Below are 15,896 nucleotides of genomic sequence, written 5' to 3' on the forward strand. Positions count from 1 at the left end.
AAATGGAGGCCCTGTATAGAGGAGAATCACCACCTTTGCACTTTAAGAACCCACCGCACTATTTGAATAAGAGTAGGGGGAAACCCTGGTGTAGTGGTCCAACTGCATTCCCCAACCAGTTATCGGGAGGAGAGACCTGCGGGTCACAGTTTTGTGTGCACGCCCTTCTTGGCAACCCAGATTGGCTGGCTCCTCCAATGCGCCTTTGCATGTCTTTGACAGATATATGTTGCTATACAAATCCTGTGCATCATCATCATCATGCAAAGATGAGCGTGATAGGCTGTTTCATTGATCGATTAATTGCTAACCTTTGTGTTACAGGGCCTTGGTTTATGATCAAAGATTATCTGTAAAGCTTTGATTGTGATGATTATGACTCCATTCAATGTTGGATCCACTCTTCTTCAAATAAGAAAGCATTTCAATGTAAATTTAGGTGTGGGTACTGTTTCAAAATAAAGTTTAAATAGTATCTGATGACTAGCCTTCTCGTGTGCAAAAGGAATGTGTGTGGCAAATGATTCTGGCGGAAAGTTTTGAGAAATTAACACAATAATCATGCAATTTCCGAGCAATAATGCACATTCTCACTTCTGCTTATTGTCTTTTGGCGATCTTCAGTGTGCTTGGCTTTCAGCTTTAATTTCATTCTTTTGCAGGGGTATGTTAACAGAGCTGCCAAGTTGTACGGATTTTCAGTATTTAGTACTGAAGAATGAGAAGAATACTGATGGTTTCATGCAAAATACTGATTTCTAAAGTTTCAGTTTTATGTGTTTTCCTATGATATTTCTTTGAAAATACTGATTTCCTTGCCAAAATACTGATTTTCAGCTTTAAAAATACTGAAATGTTCTTGTTCAGGTTGGCAGCTCAGTGTTAACAGGAACTTGCTAGATCTAGATCTCCAATGATTTGGCAACCCTCATTTGAAAGACGCTTTCTGACGAAATTATTGCTTTTTGCAACTATTAGTAGTAACCTTTTTTTCCTGTGTATATTGTAGTCCTAGATCAATGTTATGGACTGTATTCAATAGAAGAATTGAATAAAGAGAGCAAAATAATAACATAATACAAGAAATACATTTGGTTTCATACAAATACAAAAGATAATGGCAGTAAATAAAGTGAAATATGAAGGAACCTGCATAAAAAAAAACAGAGCTTGTAATGTCTGCAGGTTCCTTAAAGTAATTATGTAATAATCGAGGAGATCGGACACTAAAAAAAAAATCAGACTACAAAAGAAAAACTAAAGATTAATGTATAATCGCGGGGCAAAGAATGAGAGGGAAAGTGGACAAATGTGAAATAAAAGGGGGAGGGGGATGAGCGAAGAATGAAAAACTTCAAAACTATTCTGCAGTATACCTTTAAAAAGGGACATAGCAAATACATTTATTATATATATTTAGCCAGAGGAGGGTAGGGCTATAAATATTTTCAGTAGTTCCAGCAGTTTTTAATATGATTGACACTCTTCCAAAATGAGATGCATGTATTAAAATGACATACAAAATAATTTCTTTCTTTACCTTTTCTATGAATCAGAATGACATGTGGCTTTAATACATGAAAACAGTACAAATTAAAATTCTAGAATGATGCAATACAAATTTTCTTTCAGGATATATACAATCACAATGCATGATGTATTCATGCAGTTCATTTGTATTTTGAATGGATGTAACCTATTTTCAGGGGCCCAAAGCCAAGGGCAGATTCCACATGTGTTTTTTCTTTTCTTGTCTGAAATTATTGATGAAAGTTTGACCTCTAATCTTGCAACTAAACCCCTTCCTCCCCCGCCCCCACTGGGAAATCCTGGATATGCTGCTGACTTAACCTTTCATGTGAAAAACACATGTATTTGTTTTACTCAAAAACATTTGACCTTGTTATGATATACAGTATATATCCTGAAACTATTTGAACAAGGATGTATACTATGTTTTAATAATCATGTTGCAATGCACAAAACATTCCTCATATTGTAAATATATATTTTAATGTGTTTCCTGTATCGCTAACTGTTCCATAATCATTTGTAATCCTGTAATAGAAAACCTCAAAGGAGTGACATTGTTGCAGTCCTCATTATTTGAGAAGCACAACATTTCTATCTGCATTTTTAATAATTATATATTAATTTGACTTATCTCGTTCGCAAACTTTGCCACCATGACTATATGTGTTGTCATGGGAACAAAAAGTGCATCATCTGTTTATAATACTCTTAAAGATATACTTTTAACCGTCTGTTTACTTGTGTGAATGAACTATTTACATGTATGAATAAAAATATGAGGTCAAATATGTGTATGTGACATTTAATTCTATGGTAAATGACATATGAAACATAACTGCCAAACCTAAAATCTATTGTGTTATTTAACAATCCTTATCATATCATTCAAACTGAATTCCTATTACTGCCGTATCAATAATAAGCCAATGCCTACAGGGCCAATGGCATGAGTATGAAAATCTTACTGCCTTTTGTGCATGATCATCATGAAATGATTGGTCTTAGTCTGCTTTGTTCTTCATAATAATGATAAAATGCTCTCAAATATCTGTAGCTTGAGTACCAGTAGTTCATGGACTAAAGCAGAAATGGGTGTTGGATGTCCAAAATGGTTGATTATTTTGTGTATGCAGGTCAATGATTCAACTTACAGATGCACATGAACTATGGTGGAGCAACAAATTTTGTATCTTCATAAGATGATTTCACAATCTGAATAGTCTTTCTATCATGTGTTTATAATTTTCTTGCTTGAATAATGGTATAAACGTATTTCAGTTTCACAATGTTAAGGTCACAGCTAATTGAGGTCAATTTGAGTGAACAGGGAGTACCATTGTTAGGTGTATAATATTTTTCTCTGCCAAATATGAATTTACCTTTGTCATTTTAAGTGTTCAAACAATCAATATAATTGAGTTTTATTAAAAAAAAAAATGTATATAGATATCTCATCAAGGTATTATTCTACAAGTTTACTGTTTCGCAATGGACATGTACTTTGTAATGTGTAAATTTTGTACCACAAAATTATAATAAAATATGAACGATTTTGGAATTTATATTTAATTCAGTAATTTGGACATGTTCTCTGACATTTTTTGTTTCATTTTCTACTACGAAAAATATTTAGCGTTTCTTCTTGACATGTATGTTAGTGCTGATTTTCCTCCCCTGAATGAATTTGAGACAGGAGATTGAAAATGATCACTCCTCAAGATTAAGATGTCTGGAAACACTTTGGACATGTTGGAATCGATAACCTACCGAATTGATGGATGTGCTGTACTATCGTTTGAATTGGTTGAAATGATATTCACTCATTCACATTCTGTGACATAGAAAAAATTGTGCCAGGGGCTAGCACTAACAAGTCAGACCCAGTCTTATTAATTTATAATTTTTTTTGGTGGGGGAGGGGGGTCTGTATCCCCTTCATTTCTCACTTATGCACCCATGAAAGTGGCGTCAGGGGCACGCGCCCCCCCCATCCACCGGATACGCCACTGTTCGTATTATTTGATTATTTCACCTTTTATGTAAATGCCTCCCCCTTGCTCCCCTCCGCTTTTTTTTTTATTGTTGTGTGTCCTTGTCGCATCCAAACAATCTAACCCAAACACCGAACTATTAGGCTATTGAAGTCCAACCCAACAGAAAAGTATTTTGAATAAGAATAGACAAATCAAGCTTATCACTGAAAATCTCAACAAAATCGGTTGCATAATAAGGGAGTAGCGACTTTTAAACTTTTCGCTTATAATTTCAGTTTTGTTTGCACATCCGGTCCGTATATGCGAATGAGAGAACCAATGACATTACCCACTCACTATTTCTTTTGTATTTTATGAAATATCTTGATTTTCTCTTCATAATGTGTAAAGAAAGTTTGATTTCTCCCTGTCTCCCTGAACATGTGGAACTGCCATTGCTTTGAACTATCGTGATCGATGAAGATTCTCCTTATTTTCAAATCTGCGAAGATAAAAAAAATATTGTATATGGGTTCACACAATACAATAAACAAAATAGTGATCAGTGTGTGAGCGACATCATCGACTCTCTTTGCGGGTCGTTGTAACTTTTATGTAAAAAATAAGTGAAATTGTCATAACTTTGTTATTTTACGTCCAATGAAATCTTCAGTGTTTTGCTTGATTGATTCTTCTCTTCAAAATCAAATCAACCTTTTTGTTGGGAGTAGACATCACCATAGTAGCTCGGGGGAGGGGGTAATTTTGCACCCTTTAACTTTCTTTTTTTAATTTAGTAATCATCGCCTCCCCCAACTACGTATGGATGTTGTGAATGCATGGGAACTTACCATGAAGGGAAATTGGAAAAGTGTGTTTAAACATTAAAGTTAAACTATGCTATCATCGGCCTATATTATAGCTACACACCCTTGGCTCTTTGTTATCTTCTTTATCTGAATGACAACAATTTCATGACATTAACCTAGATCGAGTCCAAAGTATCAAGGTAAATTCGAGCAGTTATCGTTGTAATACATGCTATTAATATGTATATAAAATACTCTAATAATAATCTTTAAGTCAACTCATTTTGTCACGCTTTACGAGAACTGTTGGATTTTTATGCATATATTTATGACTGTGGGTGGGGACGGAGGCATTATCTAACTTTAATCGTGGAATTCACGCGCATATACTGATAGTCGGGTCATATGTTAGAGGGAAGGAACACTAGGGTTGCGATTCACAAGGACTTGTTACAATAACAAATGCACAATTATTATAACAAATTTACAATCAGCCAATCAGATTGAAGGATTTCAGTAGCTTTTTACTGTTATGGCAAATGGTATTATAACGAGTTTTATGAAACATGCCCCTTCCTCCCCCCCAAAAAAAGGGAAAATAAAAAAATAACGCAATTCATCCATTGCATAAAAAAGAGATTATTTACTAGGGCACTAATAAAAAGAGCAAATACATAATTATTGTTCATCTGAATAATGTCAATTACATTACGATCATTTCTATAAGTAGCCCAAACATGTTGAATTTAACAATCTTTTAAAATTGTTTTTCCAGGGACCGCATAAACGGGGGATGGGGGGGGGGGGGTAGGCTCCAGCACCTACTTTTTTTCACCAATCCATGTACCAAAACGTAAAAATGACCATCTGATTGCATTTTATTTTACTTGATTAGCCCCCCCCCCTTTCAAACCGTTCCGCAGCCCCTCAATTCTCTGTATACAGAGGTCAAAATCCCGTCAGAAGTGACCCACACTCACCGGAAGTTTATTCATCATATTGAATTGAGCACTGCTCGTCCTTTCAAATAAAATGGACACAATGAAAATAGTTTTATACAACAAACAAGTCCTGAGAACGGTCGTAAATCTTGACTGAAAAAATGAACACGTTAGTCAATTCCAGAAGCAGTCGCCACCTGAGGGGTGCCAATACTTAGCTTGATGAAAAAAGGGGAAAGGGGTTGGATTTGAATGGACAATCGAGTTAACTGCGTCAATCATAGGGTATGGTCAAAACACGTTTGGAGCAGAGCATGCACTTAGTTTCTTGAGCAGTCTGAGAGCGAAAGAATTATCAATCAAGTGTTTTCTATCGAAATCTTAAAAACCTGGGCATGGGGCACATATATGACAGATTAAATAGATATATGTATATTAAATAAAAAAGAACATACATGTATTTGTATTTTTTTGCTTTATGGGGGTGGGGTATACGGACAACCCCTCCCCTTTCTGAATGTATAAGAACTATTAAAACCAAAATATCTTGTAGACAAGTATATTCACAAGCAATAGTAAAGTAAATGTACTGGACCATACAGCGAATAAGCAACAAACAAAGCGACAACGAGATTCAGAATAGGCACTATAACTTATAATGACACCGAAGAACCTGGGTCAGATTGAAGTCCATATTTGTTTACCACTTTAGGTGAGTTGCCTGTTCATATCGTTGTGTGCTTGTCTTACTGACATCTAAACTTTTTACAATCGTACAATGGAAAGGTTTAATTAAACTGTATTTTCAGAACAGCAGTTTTAGCGCATGACGGTATTGTATATCACTTTCGCGTTTCAGCAGTGGTATATGCGATTTCAATGTAATTTCATTTCACAAAAGACGAACTTTGATATCTAAAATGGCTTCGTCGTGGAATAATATTCAGAAAGCCGCTCTGGTTGCAGGTGTTTCCATACCACCAGGTTACGCGTGGCTTCGGTGGAAATACCCTCAGCTATGGACCGACATACATTTTTACCGAAAGTTAAAAGCCTACTTCAAAATGATGGAGCACTGCCAGAACTCGAAGCTCTCAATCCTCCACTTCTTCGAGGAAAATGCCAGAGTGAAACCCAGCCACCCCTGTATTCTATTTGAGAATGAGACGTACACCTATGGAGAGGTGGCTGCTAACGTGAACCGCACAGCTCGGTGGGTCATAGGTTCGGATCCCAGCTTGAAGAAAGGAGACGCTGTGTGTGTTTTATTACACAATGGACCTACTATCGTGTGGACTTGGTTGGGTTTGCAGAAGAAGGGTATCATAGCAAGTATGATCAACTACAATCTAAAAGGACAGGCTCTCCTACACTGTATTAAATCGAGTTACGCAAAATACATCATCTTCGGTTCAGGTATGATATATTTTGTAACATAAACCACTTGGATGTAATTGTTTCATCCACATTCCAAGGGTTCTTTTTTAATTGAAAGCTTCAGCAAATCTAAACGTCTGAATTTCAATAAATTGACGAGAGAGAATAATGTAACATGCCTATTGCTCAACGTGAAAAACGATTCTAAACTAGAGCGAGTCCACGCGACCACTTAATGTCTATACCATCTCAGTAAATAACATTTGCAGGTAGTATTTATTCTTAGAAATATAGTTTAATCACCAGTAAATTCCAGTCATGTTGGGCGGCCGTTCTTCGGCAATCGTAGAACAGAACAAAAAAATCCTTTTGTGATTTCCCACGTTATACATAAATTCAGCTTCCATTTTGATCCATAGAGTTTCTAGATGCGATCATCGACATCAAAGATGCCCTACGAGATCTGAATATGGGTTTATGGATGATCAATGATACTCGCATCCCTGGTCTCCTACCACCTGATGATGTGGTTACCATGGAGATATCAACGGTGTCCGGAGAAAACTTCCCCACTGTACCAATCACTGGTCTCTCAGATGTCGGTTCTTATATATTTACATCTGGAACAACAGGTGAATATTTTTTAATTCATTTAATTTTTATTGTCTCGTTGTCAGTCAATGAAATCGGGGGGGGGGGGGATGTTTATGTATAGGCTGTCATAATATTGCACCGTTACATTACTCTTCTTATCAAACTCTTTTTGGAAACAACCGCACTTGTAGACGAAGATCGTTTTCTAGAACTGGTATCTTCATTGCTAATACTGTACACTTCTAAAATGTCATATATCATATTGGCAAGATGATCGTATTCGGGGGTATCGAAGCAGGTTACCATGAAGAAATTTAACTTTTTAGAAGTTAATGAAGTGAGATACCTTATATTGCCATATCGACTTGCAATGTCGCCATCTGTTTGTGTAGAAAAATATTTCATATCTTCTGAATTATGTTAAACGCCACGATACAACATGATAGGCCTGTTACAGAAGAAACTCATTAAAATATCTGACTTTGTATGAAAATAAAAAGAGTATGGCAAAACACATAATAAGAAATTATTAACGATGGGTCCTCCATCAATTGCAGATTATTAGTGAACTTGATACCGATATACTTGTGTTTATATTAACTATGGAATACTCCTATTCTTCTACCCACCCCTCTTGAATCCAGGGATGCCTAAGCCTGCCGTCATTGGTCATAACAAGCCCCTAGCTGCTGCCCTCTTCTACCATATCAACACCGGTCTAGCACCGGATGATGTTCATTATATAGCCTTACCAATCTACCATTCAGCAGCTCTACTCATGGCAGTGTCAGGGAGTATTTATCACGGTAAAAAAAACTAAATAAAAAAAAACTAGGCGAAGTGGTGCCCGCCAAAATACGCCCTATGGACTTTTATGATGTTAATCATAATGTTATTAATATCTCATTTTGATAGTAGTCATGTTGATAAATAACAAACCTTGAGCCACGGACAAGATAAGCGCCCCCCGGGGGGGGGGGGGGGGCTGAGTAAGGATGGGCAAATAAATGCAATTGTGTCCTTATCTCTTTTCTGGTACATACTATATGATGTTTTTACACCATGTATAATTTCCTGGACATATTACTTTTTGAAAAATATGTGAAATTACTTATATTGACCGATTGAAAATGATTTTAGAGGTCCACAATGTATGTTAAATAGTCATTGATGAAAAATGTACGCGTCGCTTCTTGTGGGTAGCTATGCATACTCTAACAATCGACTTGAATAAACCGCACCATCACAAGCAGACTCACTATAGACATTGCATGTTATGACAAATCTCCTTGATATATCCTGCACATGCGCAATTACAGAGCGACATTCATTGGCTGGCTTCCGCGTCTCCTCGATCAGGAATGTTAGTATAAAACATCATCTCTATCACTGTCATTGTTTTAATTTACCAGGTGCTACCCTTGCAATAGCACGGAAGTTTTCGGCATCACATTTTTGGGATGACGTCAGGAGGTTTCGAGTAACCATCTTCCAATACATCGGAGAGATATGCAGATATCTCCTAGCCCAACCTCAGGTAAGACAATGATAAAAGTAAGAAATGAATGGGGCCCGGTGAGTGGGAGGCAGGTAGCCTTTGACAGGGGCAGATCCGGGATTTATCAGAAGGGGGGGGGGCGGCACTGAAAAAAGGTCGTGATCGAGGGGCTCTCAGTTGCCCCGGCCCTTCCGCAAACGCTTGGCCTTTGGGCGGCGAAAGGAGTTCGTTCGATGAATTAAATGTAAGATACATAAACATTGTTCATGCATTTACGAGTTATTTATCGCCGGATTATATCTGAAGTTATAGGCGGCGTCCGTTACACTGTTAACAAAGCAATAAACCTGTTATATAATTACAATGAAAATTTATCATGATCACAAATACTCTAATACAGTACTTTTATTTTTAACAAAGAATGCTGATTCACATCACTTTATCCAATTCATATTTAATTATGTATTTCAATGCATATTATTGTTTTCATAGGCGGATCCAGCTTTTGGCGAAAGGGGGGGGGGCGCACTGCCGAGCGGCGCACATATTTTTGCACTTCACCGGCGCCATAAAAGAAAATGTTGAAAAAGAAAAAGGGGTAATGCCTGACCCTGTCAAAACACGCACACGCACACACACATGCATATATATATATATGACTCATATCATATAGATATATATGACTCATGAGATAGAGACACATATTTCACCGACAAATTAATGCGAGCGCGAAGCGCGAGCTGAAATTTTTAAAGTATACTTACCTGAAAACAGGAAAAAGGTGCCTGTTTAGGACTGTTTGTAGTAACTCATATCTCACTACACAGATAATGCGAGTGCCGAGGGCGAGCTGAAATTTACTTATATTCTGACCAGAAAGCTTGATATTCTAAGCATTCTTGGTACCAATGATTAAGATGGGTATCTAAAAAAAATGCGAGCGCGAAGCGCGAGCTTAAAATTTTGATATTTCGATCTGAAAACATTACAGTTTAATGTACGTTTTAATAAAGAACAAGATTATATCCAACAAAAGATTATTGCAAATCGAAGCGGGAGTTCTTTTGAGGTTTAGAACTAAAAACGGGACATTCTATTCACCTATTTAATCATGAAAAGTATGGGGTTTTGCTACAGAAATGATGCGAGCGCGAAGCGCGAGCTGAAAATTTTTATGTTCCAATCTGAAAAGCGGATAATTTGAGCACGATTTTTAATAAAGAACGAGTTGTGTAGCTCAATCTCGTTTGCTGATTTCTGTGTAACATTACCATCTTATTGTTTTTGCACATGCGGAATTATTGGGGGAGGGCAAAACGATCATTCTTGACCGCGGCGCCGATCTAGATTTGGTTAGCAATAGGCCCTTCTTCATTATTCTACCGGCGCTTATTTATTGAAATCAGGGGACGCTGATCATTCTTGACCGGCGCCGATTTAAATTTAGGTGGCGCCGGTTAAGACAAAGGCAGCGCCGATTTGTCTTGACCGGCGCCGGTTTAAACAAGTAGTACTGATTATTTTTACCGACGTTACGTAAGATTCAGGCAGCGGCAATCCATAATCGACTGGCGCCGATCTAGAACCAGGAGGCGCCGATTATTCTTGACTGGCGCCGATTTTTAACCAGGTGGTGCTGATTATTCTTGACCAGCCCCGATTTAGATATAGGTGGCGCTGATTATCCTTGATCGGCGCCGGTTAAGAACTAAGGCAGCGCCGATTTTTCTTTACCGGCGCCGATTTATAACCAGATGACGCCGATTGTTCCTGTCCAGCGTCGATCTAGATTTAGGTGGCGCTAATTATCCTTGATCGGCGCCGGTTAAGACTCTGGCAGTGCCGATTTTTCTTGACTGGCGCCGATTTATAACTAAATAGCGCTGATTATTCTTGTCCGGCGCCGATTTAGATTAAGGTGGCGCTGATTATTCTTGATTGGCGCCAGTTATATGCAGGCAGCGCACTGCTACCGGCGAAGTTGTTGGGAAAAGGGTAGTTAAAAGAAGAAATAAGGAAGATGATATGATTACGCTTTGCTGGGGATAGTCTTTCCTTTACTGTTGCTAATGTTATATCAGTGTATAATTTTTTTTAAGCAGCGCCTTTTCCCTTTCTTTCCTTTATTTTTAATTTTTCAAGCGGCGCCTTTTCTTTCTTTTACTTTTTTATAATTTATAAATAAGGCGCCGCTCAAATATTAGGGGGGGGGGCGCGCGCACCCTGCGCACCCCCCCTGGATCCGCCGATGGTTTTGTTACTTTGTGAAGTGTTTGTGCGATTTTTTTTTCTTTCTTTGTACATGAAGAAAGAGAACGATGGCGTCTACCCTCGACCGGTGAGGGCGATAGGTAACGGTCTCAGACCCGATATCTGGAGGGAGTTCAAAGCAAGGTTCAACATCCAACAAATTTTCGAGTTCTACGGCGCCACTGAAGCCAACTTCGCTTTCCTCAATACAGATGACCACGTTGGGAGTATGGGAAGATACTCCTGGCTTTTAAAGGTATAATTATCATGATACGATATGTCCTTAGAATTTGTTGAACTTGGTCTACGTCACTTATAGTAACCCCCCGAAAAAAAATGAATAAATAAAGAAATAAGTAATAAAACGTGGTCACTTATATATACTGTTATACGTTCCCGATTTTTTAATTAGAAAATTGGTATTTTCTGATTTTAGGGATAATTGATCCGAAAATTTTTACTGAATGAGAGGATCTTTCCGCGTTGTTTTCCTCCAGAAATATCCTGAATCAGGATAATGTATAAATATCAGAAAATCCTAAAGTTCAGGGGTGATTTTGCTAGCTTTCTTTCTGAATACCTGTGATAAGGAGTATGATTTTGCTGACGACGTTTCCGAAAGTCCTGTGATGTGGGTGAATTTGATGGCTTCCAAACAACCTAGCCATGCACCTCTTTTCCTGATTATTTCTTTGATTTTTCCTTCAATCTAAAGTTTTGCTCCGAAATTGTGGTAACTTCTCAGCTTCTTCTCGTGTTCTTCTACATGTTCTAATTTTATCAATTTTTCATGGAATAAAGGGATATGCCAGATACCTTTACAATTTGAGGCAAGAAACAAATTAAGTTGATTTAATTAACTGTTCTGTAAGGTCGCCAAAGAATATAAAAAATGTTTTATCTAAAAGCAGTGGTAAGTTTTTAAAATCCCTTTGATCAGAAATTGATCAATAAAAAAAATTATAAATAAATAATGATATAAATAAGGTAATTATAAGAATTAGAATATATTGTAAACGAGCCCAGAAATGTGTCCATGAAAACAAGTTAAAAAAAACACGGATTATTAGACATTTTACCATATATTTTCATATTTTTCAAGTTTAACAAAAAAATAAATGATTTATTTTCATTTGGTCACATGACAGAGGAATGTGGGCAACGTAGAAATCGTTGATTGTGACACCGAGACTGGAGAACCAAAACGTGGTCGAGACGGTCTATGCATTCAGCTGCCTCGTGGTAAGATTATTCCACCTACGGCCTACGGTCACGGCCGCTCAATAGTAAAGAATATTACCTTGGCAGTAACCAGGCGTTACTTTATGACCGATATTGTTTTTTTAAATAATGTTTGAATGAGATAGGACTAAAGAAAATTTGCATATATGCCACAAAATGCACATGGAGCGTTTTAACTTGATTGTGACGAACTATCGCGTTACCAAAGATACATTTGTTTCAAAACTGTATTTCTGAATTCTGGATTTTCCGTTCCTTTATCAATTTCTTCAGATTAATTTCGCGATGTTATAGTTTATTTATTTTATATTTTTATTTTACTTCATTTTGAAAAGATGACATGCATACTTCATTACCCACCACAGGCTCGATAGGTTTGATGCTCTTTCAGATCACAGAGAAAGCAGCATTCGCTGGATATCGTGGACCGGAAGACATGACCCGGAAGAAGATTGTGAGTGACGTAAAGACGAAAGGAGATTCATATTTCAATACTGGAGATCTCGTCAAGATAGATGTCGATGATTACATTTACTTTATTGATCGTCTTGGAGATACATTCAGGTAAGAATGGTGTAATCGCGTTGTCGTAATCATCACCATCGCCATCATCATCGTCGTCGTCGCCATCATCATAACCAACACCATCATCACTGTCGTCACCTTCATGCTTATCACCACTGCCACTAATACCATCAGAATCCCCACGACTATTCATAACACCACTACCACCAACAAAATCACCACCACCACCGCAACAACCTCCACCACCACCACCACCACTGCCTAAGTCTCACAATGCACCACTACCACCAACGCGATCACCATTACAGCCACCATCACAGCTATCATCTCTATCACAGCCGCCACCACCACTTCAACAACTACAATCTTCAACACTGTTGCCACCATCCCCAACAGTTCTATCTTAATATGCTAATGCGCATTGGGATAGTTTACGAGATCTGGCGCATAATAAATGGTTTGTTTAATTAATGCATTATATCCATTTTTATTTGTTGAAAATTGAAATCACAGATCATGATCATTAATATTATTGCCATCATCCAGCCCATTATCACATTTGATGTTATTTGATTAATTTTGATCAGGCGTATTTGCATCATTCTTTTGCTCACTGGCGGATTCAGGGAGGGCGGGGGGGGGGGCAGCCTGCCCGTGCCCCCCCCCCTTTGAAAAGAACATTTAAAATTTGTAATGTAAAAATGGCATTAAAACAAGTGTGCCCCCCTCTTTTTTAAAAAAGAAGACTTTTATATTGTCAAAATATTTCGGGGACGTAATATCATTAATTCTTAATTGAAACCCCCTTTTTTTTGCTTGTCAAATTTTTCCTCGGAAAAATGTGCCCCCTCCTTTTGGGAAATCCTGGATCCGCCCCTGCTTATATGCTGACTCATTTACGAAACGTTAAACTTATTTTCATACTGCAGATGGAAGGGAGAGAATGTATCAACCCTTGAAGTTTCTCATGCTCTTGGTTTGTTTCCAGCAATAGTCGAAGCCAATGTGTATGGTGTTCATGTACCAGGTAAAACCGTGCTCTACAGTCATTATGGTCATTGTCCGATTCTGGATGGACTCATTTCTGTTTTAGCCCCATTCCATTTGGTCTCACCCCAATTATTGTCTAAACAAGCTAAAAGGTTGGTCTTATACTAACCGTATATTTTGGTAGACATGGTATTTGCCAGTCTGTCCATTTACTATGTCACTATTTCCAGTTATACCCATTTCGTCTGATACCCTGACTCTGGGCCTATAACAACACCTGATTAGATTTGATTTGATTAGAACAACTGTAATAGACAAAGTGGCCATAAATAAACTATAGACCGAACTAATTTATGATGTTTCTTCGGTCTTACCAAGGAGAAGCCGCTGCGACATTTCAGAAGCGTTTCGGCGACGTTAATAGAAAAGTTGACAAGCACTTTCCCCGAAAGGCGCGGGAATGTTGCTGCAAAGCCTGCAAGTAGTCGTTGCGACGTCTCAAAAACACGTCGCTGAAACAAATAGATGTCGAGAGCAAAGTCATGCCTCGAGGCACTGTAATAATTACTGAGTGAACTTCCTTATTCACTGACCATCAAGTTACTTCAAATTAATAAAATGATACAGATCAGTAAAGACGATGCTGACCACTCTGGCGATGTAAGCACAATAAATCTTAATCGAATAGAATTTTATGAAAATTCTCACTTTGAAGGTCACGATGGACGGGCAGGGATGGCATCCATTGTTCTACATAAAGGAGCCACCTTAGATTTCTCAGCTCTCTATCAGCACATCACCTCATCCCTCCCAGACTACGCCCGGCCGAAGTTTCTCCGACTGCTCGATGAGATGGACCTAACTGGTACATTCAAACACAAGAAGACTGAACTGATGAAGAGGGGGTTCGCTCCCGATGGATACGGAGAAGTTTACATCATTGACCCGTCAAAGAAGACATATGAACCAATTAATCATGACCACATCAAGGTGTTAACAGCAGGTCATTCAAAGTTATAATTCATCATGTTTATTATATCAATCATAAATTCAATCTTGAACATGGAGACTAAAATCTTGAATATAATATGTGGAGCGTTGTGGCCCAGTGGATTAGTCTTCGGACTTTGAAACAGAGGGTCGTGGGTTCGAATCCCAGCCATGGTGTAATTTCCTTCAGCAAGAAACTGATCCACGATGTGCTGCACTCGACCCAGGTGAGGTAAATGGGTACCGGTAGGAAGTAATTCCTTAAGAAGCTGTGTGCGCTATGAACGCCTAGCTTAGCCGGGTAATATAGGAGCGCCTTGAGCACCTAACAAGGTGGAAATGTGCGCAATATAAATATCCTATATTATTATTATTATTATAATTCTTATCGGTGGTGACGAACACTACAGTCCTTTAAGAAACATGAATCATATTCACCAATGAAGATGTGAATGTATAATTTTGACTCGTTAATGGTAACCATGGTAACCGATTAGCATTCTATTTTGTGTTTGTATCAATAATAAAGCAAATGTTAATCCCCATCAGGTTTTAAAACTAATCATTATGTGCTGATCTGTTCTCGACAAGCTCAAAGACATCCGATGACCAATCAATATCTTGCTAGGAGTTATATTAGTTTTACATTTATTTCAATTTCTTCGACTGATATCTTGCCAAAATGAAACTGTTGAATGTGGATGCTGTTCTCGACAAGCTCAAAGACATCCAATGACCAATCAATATATTGCCAGGAGTTATATTAGTTTTACATTTATTTCAATTTCTTCGACTGATATCTTGCCAAAATGAAACTGTTGAATGTGGATGCTGTTCTCGACAAGCTCAAAGACATCCAATGACCAATCAATATATTGCTAGGAGTTATATTAGTTTTACATTTATTCCAATTTCTTCGACTGATATCTTGCCAAAATGAAACTGTTGAATGTGGATGCACTTAGATCATGGTTCTCCTTTTTGTTGTTTTAAAAACAAATCTTATCGTACATGTATATAGAGCTGTCTAAAGATCTTTGTCTTGTTATAAACAGATCTTCTCTTCCAATATAATTTATTTCATGAAATATTTTGTTGGATCTAAAGGCGTGTACTCCGATCACGGTTTGTTTATATAAAAAGTGATCTAGAAATTCCTGGTTCCCCCTTAAAT

General features: G+C 37.8%; 1 protein-coding gene across 1 annotated transcript; it reads left to right on the forward strand.

Moving 5' to 3' along the window:
- Positions 1–5,943: 5,943 nt before the first annotated feature.
- Positions 5,944–14,885, forward strand: LOC121415645 (very long-chain acyl-CoA synthetase-like). Its single transcript, XM_041608933.1, has 9 exons — positions 5,944–6,672; positions 7,053–7,265; positions 7,872–8,033; positions 8,640–8,764; positions 11,034–11,231; positions 12,124–12,217; positions 12,583–12,781; positions 13,672–13,769; positions 14,448–14,885. The coding sequence occupies exons 1-9, from the start codon at positions 6,177–6,179 to the stop codon at positions 14,750–14,752; spliced, it is 1,890 nt and encodes a 629-aa protein (XP_041464867.1). The 5' UTR covers positions 5,944–6,176; the 3' UTR covers positions 14,753–14,885.
- Positions 14,886–15,896: the final 1,011 nt, after the last annotated feature.

Source organism: Lytechinus variegatus, chromosome 5 (genome assembly GCF_018143015.1).
Source record: "Lytechinus variegatus isolate NC3 chromosome 5, Lvar_3.0, whole genome shotgun sequence".
Classification (NCBI taxonomy): domain Eukaryota; kingdom Metazoa; phylum Echinodermata; class Echinoidea; order Temnopleuroida; family Toxopneustidae; genus Lytechinus; species Lytechinus variegatus.